Source organism: Manis javanica, chromosome 8 (assembly GCF_040802235.1).
Source record: "Manis javanica isolate MJ-LG chromosome 8, MJ_LKY, whole genome shotgun sequence".
NCBI lineage: Eukaryota > Metazoa > Chordata > Mammalia > Pholidota > Manidae > Manis > Manis javanica.
This window is the reverse complement of record NC_133163.1, coordinates 33,598,317-33,618,830: the sequence shown is the minus strand read 5'-3', so window position 1 is coordinate 33,618,830 and position 20,514 is coordinate 33,598,317. Positions and strand designations below refer to the sequence as shown.

Below are 20,514 nucleotides of genomic sequence, written 5' to 3'. Positions count from 1 at the left end.
TACTGTCTGGTAAAATACTTAAACTAAACTTTTAACTTACTAGGAAGGAGATTTTAGGAACTGGCCAGCCCAAAGTATTCTGTAGGAACTAATAATCATCCTTCCTACCTCTCTGGGAATGAGATGAAGGAGAAACCACAAGAAAGAAATAAAGCATAAATGCAGCAAACTCCTGCCAACCTATTAATTCTAGTCTGCAAAAAATTCCAGTGTATTTCAGTAGCAGAAAGAAAAAAAAAGCATAAGACACAGAACATCTGCTTTTGCCCAAGAGCTGAGCCTAAAAACCAGTCACTGTAAAGAAACAGGGAGGTCAGTGAAAGATCCAGAAGCATTATGTGGTGGGCATAAAACTTAGGTACAGAAACTCAGGTATGCAAAAAATTTATTTGCTTGATTCATCTTAAATCCTACTATGGGCACCTATGATATAGAACTGACAGAAAATTTTATTTAAGCCATTATGGGGCTCACCCTTCCAAGAATTATGCCAAGGAACTGATAGGGGCTTAGGCAACAGAGCATCAAGGAGACACATCAGGTCACCAGTCTGCACTGGACACATCTAGAGTGTTCTTGTAGTACCATTAGATCTCAGGTCTATTTTCCTTTGGGCTATGCTAGCAGCACTGGGATCATAGGGAGGCTAGGAGCCTCAAGGTAGGAGGAAGGCCCTTGCTACTGCTTGCAGGACCCACAGACCTCTATCCTCCTTGTAGCCAAAGAGAAATGACTCTTGCAATGTTGCTTCCCTCAGAATCTCCCCCAACCTCCCCCTGCTCCACATAACCTTTTCAAAGACTTTTCATTTTTATAAAACACTGAAAGTTTCAGGTAAACAATATCTCCTTTTTTGCTATGAAAACTAAAGAATTATATTCATTACTATAAATTTTCCATAACCTACAAAGGTGTAAAATAGTTCAAAGACAACGAAAAGTGTCAAAAACCAAAGATACACTAGAGTGTAATTTTTTGCCAATTTCAAAGTCTTTTAATTTTTCCTGGCAGTGTCTCCCCAACTCCATATGATCAAAATAATCACAAAAGATTTTTTTGACCACAAAAAAAGCTAGTGTCATAGGCTTGCCTTTATCATTTAACAGTAGGAGTATTGTTTAACTATATAGGCCTCATTGAGTCTGTTTTTCAAATCCATAACCATATAGCAATAAAATATTAAAATTAATCAACAATGATCAAAACAAATAAATATAATAAAGTTTGTCACTTTCAGTGCAGTATTCAGTAAATCACATGATACATTCAATACTTTAATAGGCTTTTAGTAAGATGATTTGGCCCAAATGTAGGCTAAGGTAAGTGAACCATCTAATGTAGGCTAGGCTAAGCTATAATGGTAGGTCAGTTAGGTGTTTGAATGCATTTTCCTCTTACATTTTCAACTTATGATGAGTTGATCAGGATGTAACGTCCTTGTAAATTAAGGAAGATCTGTATATTAAGTTCATGCTTAACAAATCAGTGATCCAGTATTCGTACTTAGAAATCATCTAGATATCTGATGATTATTCATTAATTAACCAATTTAATATCAGTTCAAGATTTTGTTACTTTTGACATACCTCACACATAATTAATATTACAATTAAAACTGTCAGAATAATGATTCAATTTTGCTAAACCAAATTTTACATTTCTCACAGTCTTAAATATTACATAAGAATAGTTTTACTTTATTTGATGAATAAACCCATAAAAGATTAGGAAAACCAAACTTAAGTGAAATAAAATGTATTTGCCTAGTCATACTTAACACTGATAAATACAAGAAAGAACATGGCTGGGTTTTCTTAATTACCAAACTAATTTAGCTAGCCTTATTTGCCAAAGATTTACCTTAATTATGTGAAATTTGATTCTTAAAACTATAAGAATATTTTTAGTTAACACATTTAAAATACTGTAAGTTCAATTTCCTTATTAGCTGGTAATTTCAGGAATATTCTATATAAATACTTATGTATCCCTCTCTGTCAATCAGAACAGAGCCCCAGAACAATATATTTGTTTTACTCTGGTTCCCCACCCGCAGTCCTGGCAAAGCAAACTTTACTGTGGCCGTGAGGTCAGGGTTCTCACCAGAGGTTTGGGGTTAAGGGACTCTTGTGTTGCCCACCCCAGAACACCTCCATCACATTCAGACTCAGATGAAGAGGGGCAGTGGTGGGGTGGGCATCCTGAATCGGTAGCGCACTCCAAGGAAGGCCACTCTGCCTGGCAGTCTCACAGTCACATAGTTTATGAGTACCATCCAGAAATAGGAAAATATTTTGCACTTACAAAACAAGATAAATGCCTTTCAAGATCACAGACACATAGACACACAGAAGCATAAAGAACATACTTCAGCTCTACAGCCTCACCCACAGGTCAGGAGTAAACACAGAAAAAAACGAATCAGTCTACAAATAGCTATTTTCCTACCTAGAGGTCACAAAATTCTCAATTGATTAAGACTCAAAATTATAGTAAGACAAATAAACAAGAAAGACAGACAAATCAGATTGTCTTTGTTCTCTTTTCTAACAGAGAACGGATTTTTATCATCCATCTATATGGTCAGACATAAAACCAAATTCCCAGTCATGGCTTACCACAAGGGGGAGTATCTAATGACCGTGCACAGAAATAAAAATAAAGCCAAAATCAATACTACAGACAAAACTAGAGAAACCAAAAGTTAGCAGGGTTCATGTTTTATTGCTGCTTGGCATTCAGTCCAGGATCCAAGGAAAAATGTGCCCAGGTTTAAGGTACCCATAAACTACACTTCTCTGGCAACCAAATTTGCCTGGCTCCCTCAGGTAAATCGATGGGGCATCTTAGTGGAACTTTCAGAATTATTAAAGTGTAATTTTTTAAAAATAAAATAATGAATCTCATAAATATATAAAATCAACACATGTGAAAGATTTTGTTTAACTCATTAATTAATAAGGGAACCAGTAAGACATACCAGTTGGCTCAAAAGAGAACTCAAAGAATACACACATACAGGTAATCAGGAATGCTGAGATAAATTTACTAATAGATGTAAAACTGTTCTTTGTCCACAGGCAATCAGTAACATCTCAATGGGCATAATTAATTTGCATTTCTTTGGATAATAATCATGTTCACTATGAGTTTTCCACAGCTTAATTTGTGAAAGATAACTCAAAGACATGAAAGGCACAAATAACACAGATGGTTGTGCTACACTGGACATCCAATAATCTTTTTTGCCCATTTCAAAGTCTTTCACAATTTTTCTGATTTTCCTTATTCTTACCTGAGTTGAGTTGAGGAAAAACTCTTGCTCCTTCATCCAATTCTTCTTCTTCTTCCTATCTTACTCTAGCTTTCAGAATATCAGTCAAAGATCCTTGCTGCTTCTATAGGTAGACAAAAACTTAAAAACAGCAATTACTCTCAGCCTTTATTGCTATGTACAAACTTTCTCTCTGTCAGAATGAAAAAGGACATTTTAACAACAAAGATTTTTTTCAAGAAAAACAAAACCTTTATTCATTTAACAAATATGTAATGAGCATATCTGCTCTCCAAACTGTATCATAATCTGTAAGTTTCTGTAGATATAACCGCCTGTCTCTCCAACCTTACCTTATGCCTTTTCCCACACATTCACTACCTTCTGTTGTCTTTTTGAGTTCCAGATGCATCTTTCTTTACTGCTTTAGAAACTTTGTATGTATTTCCCTTTGCCTGGAATTCTTATCCCTCCACACTTTAAATGACTGAATCCTTCTCATCCTCACTGTGTCTTTCAAAATCACCTTTCCTTATTCTCTACCTCACTCCATTATTCTCTATCCAGCACCTACTTATTTGCTTCATAGCATGTACCACACTTTATAATTATTTTATTTATTGGTTTATTTATTAAAGACTGTCTCCGCCAGTAGAATATAACAGGATGTCTTTGTGTTAAGGACCATGTCGTCTTGTTCACTGTTAAGTCACTATCACATAATGATACAAAAGGCCAAGAAGCTAAGCATAACAGAATAGCTAAGAAACTAAGAAAATATGCAGAATTTTCAGCAGTATTAGGAGTTCAGGGCCTTCCATAGAGGGATGGCTATGGCAAATATCTCAGTTTCATATTTCAGCTTAATATTTAAATATTTCAGTTTAAACCCTTGAAGGGCTGTACTCTAAGAATAAGAACAAACTGGAAATAAACCAGCCTCCACAAAGACTGAAATCAAGCCCCAAATGATCTCAATCTCTGATTAAATCCATGTAATCTTAGTTTGCCTTGACTAAATGCTAGAAGAAATTAAATCCTTCCTGGGGGAATACATCATCACCCAGAACCTCTTCCATTTTTTCATACATAGTGCTTAGGCTTCTAGTTTTATAAATTACTAGACATGCTGGAGATAGGATGAAATGACCAAAAGTTAAGAAAAGAAAACAAGATAGAACAGCTCTAAAATGATCCTGATATTTATATTGTCTCATGTGGAATTTTTAGAACTGTAATTAATATGTTTAAGAAAAAAATGACAAAATGAAGAATTTCACTAGACAACTAGAAATACTCATAAGAAGCAAATGAAAATTTTAGAAAAGAGATGGAAAATATGGAAAAGAACATAAAAGACATATGTGATATAGTGAAAGGTCTAACATATGTGTAATTGGGGTCCCAAAAAGAAAAGAGAGTGAGCAGAAGCAATATTTAAAAGATACTGGCAGAGTGTTTTCCAAAATTGATACAAAACATCAATCCAGAAATTCAATGAGTTCTGCTAATCTCAAGCAGGACATATACAAAGAAACTATGTCTAGGTAATCATAGCAAAACTACTGAAAACCAAGGATGAAGAGAAAGTCTTACCAGAAGGACACATTACCTTCAAAGTTCCAATAATAAAACTAACCAAAATGATGGAATTCAGAAAACAATGGAATGGCATGTGTTAAGTACTGAAAGAAAATAACTGCTACTGTTGAACTCTACATCTAGCAAAAATTTCAGAAAGATTATGGAAGGAAGAAAATGCAGAAGGGCCTATAAAGAGCAAAACAAAGGGTCAATATGTGGGCAAATGTAAAAGAGTGTTGATTGTGTAAAATAATATATCTTATAAGATTTAAATATATGTATAAATATATGTTAAATTATAAAAATAGAGAATATACTGTCTAGTATATATAGCAAAATATAAGTAACAGTTTTAAAATATATATACATATCTATACAATACTTAAAATATATATGGAACATATGGCATATGCTAGCACAAAAATCAAAGAGAAATAAATGCAGTTAACATGTTTTAAGATTCTTGCACTACCTGGGAAGTCCTAAGAATACCAAATTATAGTAGATGGTAATAAAGAATGCATGTTGTAATCTCTAAAATAACCACTAAAATAATAATAAAAGACTGTAACTGACAAGCTAATGGAATAGAAATTAAAATGGCCAAAAAAATTTGGTGAAGCCAAAAAAGGCACAAAAGAAGAAAAAAGGAAATAAAAACAAAAGTGACAGATAGCAAGTAGTAGGGTGATAGTTTTTAACTGAAATATAGCAGTAATTATATCAAATGTAAATGGACCAAACCCTCCAATTAAAAATTGTCATTCTGGATTTTTTTAAAAAATGAATTGTATGATGCTTTTAAGAGACTCACCTTGTATGAGGACAAAACAAATTGAAAAGTAATAGATTTTTTTTTGAGTTACAGTGAAAGATAGCTGGAGTGACTGTTGTTGTCAGAGAAAATTAAGGTAAACAGGATTACTAGATATTAGGAGGAACATATCATATATTTAAATGGATCACTTCATCAGGAAATAATGATTCTAAATGTATTGCTTCTAACAATGTAGTAGATTACACAAATAACTAATCGATCTGTCTTCCAGCCTAGGGAATTCAGAGGAGGCTGAGAAGATGACTGAGACTGAGGTGAGGTGGAGCAAGGAGGATAGAGTATTCAGGCAGAAGGAAGAACATTTTTGAAGACTGGAGGCAGGAAAGCTTTAGAAACTGAAAGCAATGTATCTTGCTAGAATGGAGAGAGAGACAGAGAGAGATTGAGACAGAGGAATGGGATTGGGTAAGCAGAGGATTGCCAGATGAGAGCAATGATTGGTAAAAGGAGACTAGAAAATACAAGAATCATAGATATGATGTTTAAAAGATGAGACTTATTCCTGGAAACCAGAAAGTTAAAAGAGGGATGATGACCTATAAAGGAATGATTTACATATTAATGTGGTTATTTGATTTATTATCTAACTACTCCAACTAGAATGCACTTTTTATGAAGGCAGGGACATTATCTCTTTTGTTCAAGGCTATATACCCCCACCCCTAGATTGGTACTCAGCATATACCAGGTGCTCAATAAATATTTATTGAATGAATAAATGAATGACTGAGGAATGAAGGGATGAAGTAATATTTTTCTTAAATCAACTTCACTAAAATAAGGTGATTATTTTCCTTTCAATCTTATAAATTCATTTTAAATTTTGAAAATCTGATATTAGGATGTTTGAAAGTAAAGTGATTATTTTTCATATTTGCAGGACTATCTCAAGCAGGTGCTGGACATTGATCTTCATGCTCAGATCCATTTTGGCAGGGTTTTTATGAAACCAGGGTATGAAAATAATCTTATTTCATATGGGGTTGGTTTGGCTTGCTTTGACTAACAAAATTTTATATGCCTTCTTTTTACATTTTCTGTTATGGATTATTTATTCTAGTAAAAGAAATATGGTCTTAGAATTCTTTGAACAGGGGTAGCTCCTATCTGAAATGAGAATTCATCTTCCTTACAAATCACTGGGTTTGTATAAACAAAGCAAAGCAACTTTCCAAGCTGTTGTCCTTTTAATTCCCACATCTAGTTCCTTCTTTCTCTTCTGCTCTTTTTCTCCATACTGCTCTTTCTCTCGTTTTAAAAGCATTTTAGTGTGAAAATTCTCAAACATATACACAAGTAGGGAGTACAATGAATGCCCCATGCTTCAATAACTATCAACAATTTTCCATAATTGTTTCATCAGTCCCCTCCTCCACCTTTTTTGAGGGGACAGGTGGCTAGATTGTTTTAAAGCAAATCCTAAACATGTCATTTGGGTGTACCTCTCAAATATTAACAACAGCAGCATTCTCTTGCATAATCACAATGATATTTCTCACCAAAAAAAATAAATAAAAATACATCATCTAATCCTGATCACATTCAAAATTCTCCCAAATATCAAGAAAAAAATACCTTCTTACATATATTTTGTTTGAATTAGGATTCAAGTCAGGTCCACTCACTGCCTTTGGTTGTTAAATCTCTATTAAACAAGAACATTTACTCCCCCTCCATTTTTTTGTCATGTCATTGACTTGCTGAAGAAACTGAATCATTTGTCCTAACAAATGGATTTGACTGATTGCTTCCCTGTGATGGTGTTTAACTTGTTCCTCCCTCTCCAGTATATTCTGTAGCCTGGACCTTAGATCTAAAGACTTGATTATATTCAGATTTAGTTTTTTTTCCTTTGCAAGAATACTTCATAAGTAGTGTTTCATTCTGCCTATTACTATATTCCAAGAGTTAAAAAAAATAACCACATACCAAGATCTTGCACATCTAAAAACTATTAACTCCATGAAGAAGGTTGATGGAAGTTCTGTAATCAGTTGTAAATCCTCAAAGAATGACAAACACTGATTTTGATGAAATGTGTATAGCCAAGTCTTTAAGCAGTAGTCTGCCTGTTCAGACTCCTGCTACCCTATGAGCCTTTGATTCCCTGTTCACTGTGTGGGCAAGTCTTCCAGCACACCTCCGTGCTGTCAGGATTGCACTCTGATAGGTGCTCATGTGAACCCTAAGAGAGGCGAGACTTGCCAATTGTACAAGTGAGCTATGGGAACTATCAGCAAATTCCAGGAGGCTTTTGTAAGTATTAAGCCAGCCCTCCTAAGTTTCTTGATTTATTGGGTACCTTGTGTCAGTTCTAAGAGAGAGATTAGTCTTTACCTCCATGATTTTACCTTCAAGTATGAAAAGATTATCCCTAAAGACCTCTCCACAGTTAGAATTTACACTTCTTGGCATTATATTTCCATAGTTGCCCCCAATATGGCGGCCACTGACAAGGCCCTTTTATTATTGAGACTATTGGGTTTGGATCATGTTTATTAAGAATATTTTGTTTTGAATAAATATTATCATGCTATGGGCACCAGGCTTTTTTTCTGCCCCTACAGGCAGTACTAATTTGATTAGAATACAGAGAACATCTCAAAAGCATGTCAGTGTGCTTTTCATTAACCTCAAAAATTGAATTATTGTTTTTTGCACTGAGAAAGACATTGACATTACTCATCCTCACCTCTGAAGGGTTATTTGTAATATCTGTTATTTAAATTAATCTCAGCACCTATGCTGTATAGTTTGGTACTCTTTTTATTTTCAGTATTACTTACTACTTACTTCAACTTGAGATGCTCATATTTATTCTCCCCTTGAAGTCATAACAGTGTGTGACCTCACTCATTGTATAAATGCTGTTACAATTTGATCTCAAGAGAATTGAATGGGTGTTGAATTCAAGGAAATGGCTTTCCAGAGCTTAAATAAAAACTCACAGTCTGGAAATAGAATACTCATGATAGCAATACAATAACAAAATGTTTTTTGTTGTAATGGAGTCTTTTTTAAAGTACCTGTAGAGATATTACAAGTACCATCTTCAAAATACAAAAGATGATTTAAATTGACTTTAAATACAGTAAAAGGACAGTATTGTTATGCATTCCTCCTCACCCTTACTGTGTGTGTTAGTTTGCTATAAGCAAGTGGTTTAGAAGTTTAAATGGGCTTCCTTTACTTGGCCAGAATTATATACTTGTCTAAAATAAGAAGAACTTAAAGGTCATTGCTCTGTAATAAAAGAACAGGAAGAGATACAAAAAGCTCAAGAACAATTTAGCTTTTCTCTTCCCACATACAGTGCATTCAGAATGCAATTAACCTTTCACTTTAGATACACAGATACTCAAAAAAGCATTTGAAGTATTATTAACAAGATCTACCAATCACAGTTTTTATAGCCCATCTACAGTGAACATAGCTATTGTCAAGAATGTATCTTGGAAATTCTTTTCATCACAGAGTAACAATCATTGCCGAATAACCTTTTCGTAAATCAATATGACAGTCTAATCTCATTTTTCTAAAATACAGCAAACAATCAGGAAGTAAGCAAACAGGGTCTCAGAGTAGCCAAAAATAGATACTACAAAGTTGACATACTACCCCTTCACAGCATACCCAATGAGAGCCTTAACAAGTTATGAGCCATAAAGTTAGAAAAATTTTGGTTCAAATCTTTGTTTTTCTATTTAGTAGCTGAGTAATTTTGGCAAATTGCTTAATCTGAGTCTCAGTTTTCTCATCTATAACATGAGATGATAATTCTCACCTTGAGGGATTGTCGTGAGAATTAAGCAAAATACTAGGTGTAATACACAGATGTTTCTTTAAAAATAATAACTTCTACTCTTGCTATTATTATTATTCTAACAATATAACTCTTACTACTAGTCTCTGGTTCCCAAACGTAAAGCCAGCTTTAAGGGTCAAGATGATGGAATCTAGCATTAAGGGGAACCACAGAAAAAAACTAGGAGGAGAAAAAAAAAGAAACAAGAACTGTAAAAACACTGCAGTGTGTGGTGTGTGGTTATAGTGTATAGATGAAAACAGCACATAACAGCTTTATGACCCAATATCACTCTAGCAGAGTAGAATAAGTTAATAATGATGATTCTAAATCATCAAAAAATGTTAACGTTCATCATATTATTGCAAAAGCTAATGGATGATTCACTTTTAAAAGACCGACCTATAAAAGTAGTAAAAATAAAAACAATTTGGATACTTTAAAGGATAACTTTTTGCCTATATAGACATTTCAGAATGCCCTATGGAGTCTACATTACTCAAGTTTCATTAATTTAATGAAATTTTAGCCAAAATTCTGTATTAAAGGGTAGTCAGTAGAAAAAAAAATCACTATTCTCACTGCCCACTGCCCCAATGCCATTCATACTCATCCTCTCCACACCCCCTATGGTAATGATTCATGTCAGAATCCTGAGGAAGTATGATTTGAGAATAATTTTTAATTACTATTGCTTTAATTTTGTTCTAGCAATGGTTTTTTAATTTATTCTGACATTTCAGAAAGCTACCATCATAGCAGACAACTTTTTATGTTTATTGTTGAATATAATTTTAAATAATTGAGAAATACCTTGAAGAACAGGCAGTTATCTGGTAAACATGTATTATGAGGTAGTCTTCTGATACAAGAGTGATTGCTATAAATCTCCCACAAAAACAGTACAGACTTTAACTAGAAGGTTGGAGAAACAGGATTTGGGATGCATGACTATAGCACTACCAGGAAGGAAAAAAGAGAAAGCTACAAAAAACCTGGAAGTTTGGCTAATTGAAAACAGAAAAATACTAAAAACAAATTAAATGCTCTTGAAATACTTCAGGGTACTAAGGCTTAAATAACAGTCAATAGAAAAACATTTTTATAGAAGTGTTGTATATAGAGATCCACATAACAAGAAAACTGGAGTACTTAATTTTTTTGTCCTATTACTTAGCAATCACTAATAAGCTCTTTTTTTCTCTAGCCTGCCAACAACATTTGCAACTTTGGATATTGATGGTGTAAGAAAAATAATCTTTGCACTACCAGGTAAGAATAACCAAAATAATTTATTTTGCTTTTTCTGGAAAAATGACTAAAGTCTTTTTTGATCTCCTGACCAGTCCCCCATCAGTGTACTTGATTTGGAATCTGAAAAACCTAGGCTCAAGCCCCAGCTTTACTTACTGTATGACTTAGGACAAATCACTTAACCCTTCTTAAAGCTGTTTCTTCATCTATAAAATGGGGCTAATATCTACTTCATAAGGTTAGTGTGAAAGCCAAGTTAGATAGCATCTTTCAAAGCACATTCCAAACAGTAAATGATGATCAAGTGTTAGTTGTCACTAATCTTGCTGGGGCTACTGCGTTTCCTCAGAGAAAAAAAAATGGTCAGAGTTAGCAGTCTTACCACCTCCCACATCTACTAGAACATACTAAGGTGCCTACGGTCTTTGCCAGATTGGGACCAGAAGTGTGGCAGGGGGTGGACTGCACAGCATGTATCGGTGCTCTCAGCCAAATCCCAGGCATCATCAATCTGACTACATCACTATTTCCACCCTCACTCCCCTGTGAGCAGAAACTCACATATTCAGGTCATAGAAAAAAGCAAAATTGTTCAGTTGACAAGGACTTTCAAAATTCAGTTTTTGACTGAATTTTGGCTGTGCAGTTAAAGCCGTGCATTTTAAGCCATTACTAATCTTGAAAAATTCTAAAGCAGTTTAGAAGTTTTGTATATCTACTTATTATTTTTTCAACTTACAAAATTACCTTCTGATGGGTAGCAAAATCCCATTCTCCATTTTTTTGGCACAGATTCCCTCAGAAAATAACCTGTTTATTCCTTTCAGATACACAAATCTGGTAGCTTTGGGATACTTATCTGCTGTTTATTTTTAAAGTATCTCAGAATAGAGATATAAAGAAAGGAAGAACAGGCAGAAAAATCTAGAATTTTAAAAACATTTTTATAGCCAGTTTCTGTAAGCATAAAAGATATAAATTAAATTTCTATCGAATAAGAAATTTTAAGAGAGAGAACATCTAAGTAAAGTAGTCCTCAAGATGTATCTGAAGTATAGAATGCCTGAGTCTTTAATGTATCTATCAATGCTCTGAAAACCATTATACAAAGAAATGTGATCCTCTTCCAGCTTCATTTTTGACTGGAAGAGTGTGTTTACTTTGTCTACAGAAGCTATGACTTGACCTAAAGACAAAGAATGTTATGGTGAGAGCCTCTTTCACCATTACTTATGAAGGATTGTTGACCTGCCACGGAAGTTATAATTAAATAATCTATTTCCAAATTGCTACTTTAATTTGAAATTTTCTCTGCTCAGCCTGAAGGAACCAAAAGAGGGCAGCAGCAGCTGACATGTTCAGATCATAGAAACAGCAAAGTGGTTCCTTTTACAAGGATTTTGAAAGTCAAAATTGTATGTCTGCTTTCCCAAAAGTCATGTGTTTAAAGCCATTACTAATCATAAGTTTAAAAAAGTTTAAAAGTTTTGTGTATCTACTGTTTTTTTATTTTTTTTAATTCCTCTAGTAATACATGTTCAAATAAGTATTAAGAAATGTTATCCATAATCCCTTTCCCCTTCAGATAACCACTAAAATTTTTTGCAATTTTTTCTGGTCTCAGGCCTTCCAGTCCTTTTTCTATATGGAGGGATTCATTTTTTAAAGAGTAATTTTATAAGGCAGTAGTGAAAGGAAAGGAGCAACACATAGCAGCAATTCACCGGAGAGTTCCGCTTTATTAGGGAAAGGTGCTGGGTTATATAGGAAGGGGCATGAATTGATTGAGGTGTCACTTCTACGGGGCTGGTGGCTGTTGGCTAGGTGCTGGGATTGGGAGGGGGGCGAGAGGTGATTGGGCTTCAGGTGGCACCGGCGGGAACTGAGGACCCCGAAGAGAAGCCGGAAGTTTGCCATCTTACTGCTGGGGACCCTTCATTCCCCCCCTTTCTCCTCTGTGGGTTTGTGGACGTTGCTTTCTCTCTGGCTGCTTCCTGCTGAACAGGGGCGGAGAAGGGAGTGAGGGCTTGAGGATTGGGAGGAAAGGGTTGACAGGACTCCCCGCAGTAAGGACGAGTAGATGTGGACTTCTTCAGGCTGGAAATCAATGAAGGTTCCCTGTAACTATAGGTTGAGGACCTGTTGATTCCAATGGTGCCAAGAGGATACGGGTGTCAGGAGCCAGGCGTCTGCGGCCATTGTTTCCAGGAACAGTTTTTAGTGAAGAGAGGGGTCCATCTCAGCGTGTGGTGAGGAGGTCACGTGAGGGTGAGGGATCTTCTGTGGCCAGAAGCTGGTAGTTCCTGAGTAAAAGCTGGTTGAAAGCTTGATTAGAGATTTTTCTGACTTGGGATTTGATGAACTTTATTATACAGGGTAAGAAGAGACAGGCGAGAAGAATGACTATTATGGGGCCTGCAATGGGCTAGAGCTAGGTGAGGAGGGGGTTTGTTAGTATGGAAGAGAATGGGTTGGAATTGGAAGCAGAGTGGAGGCTGGAGGCAAGGTCGGTGAGTTTGGTAATGTTAGTTTCTACAATGCCGCAATAGCAGCACTCTTCTCAGAGGAAGACGCAGGTGCCGCCCTTCTCAGCTGTAAGAGGATCTAGGGCCCGCCGGTTTTGAAGGGTGACTTTAGCTAGCAAAGTGACCTATCTTTGGAGAGAGGCTAGGGAATCGGCAGTGGATGTCAGGGCTCCCTCAAGTTTGGCGTTGAGATCTCTAACTGCCTATAGAGAGTGACCAAAGGCTTCTCCCGAAAACTCTGCCCCAATGGCTGAGGTGATCAAAGAGCTACTGACCATGATGGGAAGGAAAGCAGCTCTTTTTGTGCGCGAGGGCAAGGGAGGTTGGAGCTCAAGGAATTCTGTCATGCTGTAAAGTGTTAACTGTGGGATTAGGGTGACAAGAATGCAGGGTGTATCGGAGTTGAGAGGCACTGAGTTGAAAAGGCTGCCATTACACCAAAAGAAGTGTCCCGATTGCGTAAAAGTCTTAGAGCTGGAGGTAGGGGTGTAGATAGAGAGGCAGTGAAGTGCGCTGGAGGGGGGTGGAGTTGGGCTTACACAGTGGTAGATGGTGGGATTATCTGCTATTTTGGTTCCCATAGGGGTATGTCTGCCAGGGGGCAGAGGGGTTGTCTTTCTGCATGGAAGGAGTAGTTGGAAATATTAAGGGGCACGGCGGCCAGCAGTGGGCGCTGTAGTGATGCGCACAAGAAACAATTGGCTGTGTTAAGGGTGTGGTTGAGAAAGATGGTGGTGTCCTGAATGAGCTGTAATGAAGAGTAGGAGAAATGGGAAGAGGGGCGGGGATAAGAAGATGAAGAGGCACTATCAAGAGTTTGGATAATGACTTTTTCGGAATGTCTGCTATCTGATGCAACTTGAGAGATCTGGGAATGAGAGGGAACATACTTTCAAGAGATATGAAGGGTACTGTGGGGGGTTGAGGACCCCCCGTAGTAAACTGAGGCTGTGACTCTGGCAGCCCATCGAGAGTCCCAGGGATCTGGGATTGATAAGGAGAATGAGCCGTTGGGATATTTCATGAAACGGTTGGAGGAGTAATACTGTGGGTACTGGAAGTTACCTATGTAGTGAATGGTGCAAGACTAGTAGGGACATCTCCTGTAGGTATCTGGCCATCGCCTGCAATAGGCTTGTTTTTGGTCATAGAGGAAGCAGAGGTAGGGAGAATAAGGGTAGCTGCTAGTGAACACTTCAGTGGAGGGAGGAAAGTGGAGGTATAAAGGCTCAGAGCAGCTTTTCAGAGGGCAGTCTGGTGTGGCAATGAGGGCAGTAACTTTTGTTTGATGCTGTGTGTAAGTCTGTCTGACTTTGAATCGCCATACAAAGGAGGCTGGGGTGGCGGGGAAGACAATAGGAATGAGGAAAAAAAGCAAGAGAGCTGTAAAGGAGGAAAAAGTCATGATTCAGGTATGGATGGCAAAGGGGGTGAACGGGGTTTTGGAGGAAAGAGGACAGTAAGGTCAGGAGTCTGGAGGGAGGGAGGGAGAGTCTGTAAACTTTTGTAGGTTAAGAGATCTTTTAGGTGATGTGGGGACAGAATGGTAAGGGGCGCCCTGAATGTCAGTTTATGAGCTGCCTTCTGCAAGAGCTGTCTAGCGGCTAATGCTCGTAGGCAGGGGGCCCATCTCCGAACTGTGGGGTCTAATTGCTTAGAGAGATAAGCTACTGGGGCAAAGGATGGGCTATAATATTGGCTTAGGACTCCTAGAGCTTGACTGGACCTCTCATGAATGTATAATGAGAATGGCTTCGACAAATCAGGAAGATGGAGAGCTGGGCTTCCACAAGGGCTTGACGGAGCTTAATGAAGGAGTGTCGGGGTGAGGAGGATAATGGTTTTTTAGGGGGGCTCTTGCTGAGGTCGTATAGGGGTCTTGCCAACAGGGAGCAGGGAGAAGTTAGGGATCTACGTTCTAAAATATCTAGCCAGGCTTAGAAAGGAAAGGATTTCTGTCTTGGTTTTGGGAACAGGCAGGTCAGAGAGGAGCTATTTTCTGTCTAAGGTAATGGACTTTCTTTGTTGAGATAGAAGGAATCTGAGGTAAGTGACAGGAGGGGAAGAGATTTGAGCTTTGACGGGGGATACTCGGTAACTTCTGGAAGCTAGAAGGTTAAGTAGGGAGGCAGTGTCAAGTTGAGACTGTTCTCATGAGAGACTGCAGAGTAGATTGTCCATGTATTATAATAAGGTGGACTTGGAGTGATCATGATGAAACTGTTTGAGGTCCTGAGCTAGGACCTGTCTAAAAATATGGGGACTATCTCAGAAGCTTTGTGGCAAAACTGACCAAGTGAGTTGTTTAGAATGTCTTGTGTATGGGTCCGTCCAGGTGAAGATGAAAAAATCTTGGGAGCAGGGGTCTAGAGGGATAGAAAAATGGGTCTTTGAGATCTAGGACTGAGAAGTGGGATGCTGAGGCTGTATGGATTTGGAACTAAGGGATGGATAGGGACAATGGCTATGTTGATGAGGCGAAGGTCTTGGACAAAGCGGCAAGATCCATTGGTTTTTTTAACAGCTAATATGGGGGTATGTCTTTGAGATCTAGGACTGAGAAGTGGGATGCTGAGGCTGTATGGATTTGGAACTAAGGGATGGATAGGGACAATGGCTATGTTGATGAGGCGAAGGTCTTGGACAAGGCGGAAAGATCCGTTGGTTTTTTTAACAGCTAATATGGGGGTATTAAATGGGGAGTGAGTGGGTCTGCTTGAATGATGGGTTGGAGGCTTATGAGGGCTGAAGTGGTTAGGGGGTATTGGGCCTGACAGATATACTGAGAGGGGTCACATAATTTGATAGAGGCAGGGGGACATAGGGCCACGGAGGGGCTTGTAATGTCCCAAACTTTGGGATTTACAGGGTGTATGAGGGCAGAACCGGAGCTTTCATTGGGTAGAGGGGGGTCATCGGCTATGAGGGCCATCAGAAAGGGAGTACTGGGGGCTGTGGGAGTGGATATAGTTATGGAAACGTGGAGGAGGGAAAGGATGTCTCGTCCTAGTAAAGGGATGGGACACTGGGGCATAACCAGGAAGGAGTGGGAGAACGGTATGGGATTGTCTTGGATTGTGCATAAAAGGGTGGATGGGGGGTTTAATGGGAAAATCTGTTTACCTCCTACTCTGACTATAGGACTAATGGCTGGTGTGGTAGGGCCCCGGTATTCTCACAAGACTGAGAAGGTGGCTCCTGTATCTAGGAGGAAGGAGATGGGGTGACCGTCTACTGTTAAAGTAACCCTGGGCTCCTGTTTGGTGATGGAAATGGTTGGGCGAGAAGCCCCCGGGCCCCATCAATCTTCTTCTGCCAGCCCCACTACGGCGGGCTTAGGATGGGGGTTGTTCGTCCAGCCTCCCCTTCGGGTGGTTGGGCAATCAGACCCCCAGTGGCCCTTTTTGTGGCATCTGGGGCATGGGGTGGTAGGAGATCTGGGGGAGGGGCACGCCCTTGACCAATGTCCCTCTTTTCTGCACTTGAAACAAGCTCTTGGGGGGGCTTGTTTGTAGAGGGGCGCCCAGGTTGTGGTTTTATCAGCTGGGCCAACATCTGGAAATTGGCCTGATCAGCCTTTTGTTTACGGCATTCTTTCTCCTCCTCCCGCTTATGGAAGACTTTAAAGGCCACTGTTAGGATCTCAGTCTGTGGGGTAGCGGGGCCCTGTTCTAACTTTTTGAGTTTAGCTTTAATGTCGGGGTAGCCTTGAGCTAGGAAGTATGTCATAAGGACATGTCTTCCTTCAGGTGTTTCTGGGTCCAGGCTGGTATACTGTAATAGGGCTTGAGTGAGTCTGTCTAAGAACTCGGAGGGGATTTCATCTCTCTTTTGAATTATGTCTTGGAGCTTTTGAAAATTGACTACTTTACAAGCTTCCCTTTTTCAGACCTGCTATTAAGCAGGAAGCAAAAATATCTCGAGAGCGGAGACTCATGGCGGTGTTATAATTTCAGTGTGGGTCTTGTTCGGGGACAGCAGTGGGGCCAGGGGGATTGGTGGGGTCAGTCCTGTGGGTTTCAGTAGCCTGCATTTGGGCGAAGTCCTAAACTCATCTACGCTCCTCAGGGAGGAGAGTATTGGCCAGGAGCATGAAAATGTCATGATGTGTGAGGCTGTAAGACTGGAGGGTCTATTGAAACTCCCTGATGTATGTCATGGGATCAGTGGAAAAGGAACTTAGGCGTTTCTCTAGTTGGGCTAAATCTCTTAAGGAGAAAGGGATGTGAACGCGCACGCTGCCTTCGAATCCTGCTACCTCCCGGAGGGGGGCGATAATTTTGGGAGGCTCTCGGGACTGAGTCTGAGGGGGACTGAAGGGTTCTGGCTCAGTCTGTGGGGGAGTGACGCGGTCTAGCCGTGCCTAGTCGAGCAGGTCCTGAAGTGCAGAAGGGGGGCAAAGAAAATAAAGAAAGATAGAATCGGACCCACATGTCACCAGCTAGCAGCCCAGCTGCTTACTTCTGCCGCTCTAGTTGGGCTTAGAACTCATGACTCTGAATTAAGAGTCCCATGCTCTACTAACTGAGCTGCAGCAGGGCTCTAGTTAATTGCTTATGGAATACGTAAACAGAATGTTCTTTGTTCTCCATTCCTGCCACATCTGCAAGTGGGGGAAGGGCATATTTAGGAGCAGGGGCGGTGTTTCTACACATCTTCAAGGTCTCCCTATTTTCAGAGTGAGGAGTCTTGGCAAGATATGTTTTTGTGGACAGATAACTTCTAAGGACTGCACCGGTTGTTCTCTAGCTTGTGCTTTCCCATGCTGCGTTCAGACATGGGGGAAGGTGCTTTCCCATTCTCCCTACAAACATGTGAGAAGACAAAGGCGGTCCCTAACAGGGGAAAAACAGGTGATGAGGGCAAAGACGGAGGAGGCTCTTGGGACCTAGTTAAAGGGGGGGCTGAAAGGCTCAGGCTTAATCTGCAGGGAATGAAGGTGGAGGAGGTGAGATGGGGGAGGAGATGGTTGGGGAGGAAGGGAGAAGGGCTGTTGTAGGAGAAGAAGGGGAAGGGAGTGAACGGGAGGCTTCTGCGGGGGCGGCGGCTTGCAGGCTAGGAGAACTTGGGAGGGGGCGGGGAGAGGAGGAGGCGGAAAGCTTGGATATAGGGAATCTCCTTCAATTTTTTCAGGCGCTGGCAGTAGTTAAGAAGATCGCGAGTGATGTTAGGATCAAGAGTTCCCCCTGCAGGCCATTGGTTTTTATTGTCTAGGGGGTATGTCGGCCAATCTTGGGAGCAATATTTACGGAGAAGTTTTGGTTTTATATCAGGCATCAGGGAGAGGGTAGCCAGATGCTTAAGCAGGCATTCAAGAGGTGAACTTTCAGGGAGGGATGAGGAGGCTCCCATGGCTAAAGGACAGAGAAGGAGACAAACAGGGGAAGACGAACGGAGATCCTCGGACTGGAAGCAGACCACAAGGAGACAAAGGGCGTCCCCGATGATCCTTGGTGGTCTGCGGAAACTCGTATACGAGTCGGAATTTCTTGGGAAGTGTGGGTCGTCACCCAGACTTCCCTAAGAAGGCAGAGTGCCGGAGTCACGAGGTACCTAGCGCTAGGCGTTTTCGGGGGACGGAGCAGAAGGAGGAGGGGGGAAAAGGGAGCGTTCTCATCCACAAAGGAGTCACCTCGTTTATGGCTGTTGGAGAGGGGTGCCTGAGAGTCGGCCGCAGCCGTGAAGGCCTGAGGCGGGGATTTATGACTGTCGGAGGAGGGGCCTGAGCGTCCGCCGCAGCCGTAAAGGCTTGAGGCGGGGATTTATGGCTGTTTGGGGAGGGGCCTGAGGGTCCGCCGCAGCCGTGAAGGCCTGAGGCGGGGAGAGTTCCCTCCTCATCCCCGAGCGTCAGGGCCCTGCCAGACGATCACGGTCAATGGCACTGCGATAGCTCGGGGAAGAGTGGCCCACTCCGGGGGGAAAACTTACCTAAAGGCCAGAGAGGAGTGGTGAGTGTGATGAGCCAGGGCCGGAAAAAGAGGACGAGGGCAAGCTGCTGCTGGTGTCGGGGGAAGACGGGGCCCAGTTGGGGTGTCCCGTCTCCCGGGTTTCGGCACCAATGAAAGGAAAGGAGTGACACATAGCAGCAATTCACCGGAGAGTTCCGCTTTATTAGGGAAAGGTGCTGGGTTATATAGGAAGGGGCATGAATTGATTGAGGTGTCACCTCTACGGGGCTGGTGGCTGTTGGCTAGGTGCTGGGATTGGGAGGGGGGCGAGAGGTGATTGGGCTTCAGGTGGCGCCGGCGGGAACTGAGGACCCCGAAGAGAAGCCGGAAGTTTGCCATCTTACTGCTGGGGACCCTTCAAGTAGCATTTCAGGAACCCTGTAATCATTGTTGAACAAAGGCTTGCTTTTTTTTCTGGTTTTTTTGTTCTTGAAAAAATTCCATCTTTGTGTTTTGAGGCAAGAGAAAAGCAATTGATTCTCATTAAGAGTCTGCATTGTGTAGGACAACTCATTTTTCAATTGAAATCATTAGTATCACTCATCACTTTTTATAACTTAAAAATATCTATTTTTAACTACTTTTGTGGGTAGATAAAAGTTAAGGGTATGGTTTTATCTAATAATAGACTAAACTGATCACTGCCTTTTACTTTGATGATGCAATTAGCAGCACATAGCCAGATCAACAAAACCTAAAAATTAACAACCCACCCTCACCCCTAGTATATACATATATTCTCATATACTACTGGTATTAATACAATTAGAATTTTAGAACCAGAAGAGATATTTAAAATCATATAGTCCAAACCTCTCCTTTTGTGCATAAATAAAGTTATATTCAAAAAGGTTCAGAACTCACCAGGGTCACACAGCTTGCTTAGTTAACAATACCACACAAGAAATTAAATCTGTTATCCTCAGCCCAGTCTTTTGTAGTCTACCTTTCTCCCTTTGAAGTGCATGACACACCCAGATTTCTTCTTCGAGAGGTACAATTGAATTCCTCAAATTTTCCTTCTAACTTTAAAAGAACTTGGTATTTCTATTAGTGTGCTCAGGCTGCCATAACAGAACATCACAGACTGGTTGGGTTAAAAACAGGAGTTTATTTTCTCACAGTTCTTTGGACTGGAAATCTAAGATCAAGGTGCCAGCAAGGTTGGTTTCTGTTGAGTCTTCCCGGCTTGCAGACAGCCAGTTACCTTCTCTGTCCTCACACAGTCTCTCCTCCATAAACACACACTCCTGGCATGTCTTCCTCTTTTTATAAGGACACCAGAC

At 40.1% G+C, this 20,514-nt stretch overlaps 1 protein-coding gene across 15 annotated transcripts in view; it reads left to right on the top strand.

Annotated features, from left to right (window-relative positions):
* Positions 1-20,514, top strand: part of GPHN (gephyrin) — a 710,040-nt gene that overhangs the window by 676,728 nt on the left and 12,798 nt on the right. For all 15 annotated transcript variants that reach the window (XM_037005467.2, XM_037005787.2, XM_037005423.2 and 12 more), the window contains 2 exons: positions 6,577-6,650; positions 10,709-10,773. In XM_037005467.2, coding sequence (XP_036861362.1) covers positions 6,577-6,650; positions 10,709-10,773 — 139 coding nt within the window. The remainder of the gene's footprint in view (positions 1-6,576; positions 6,651-10,708; positions 10,774-20,514) is intronic.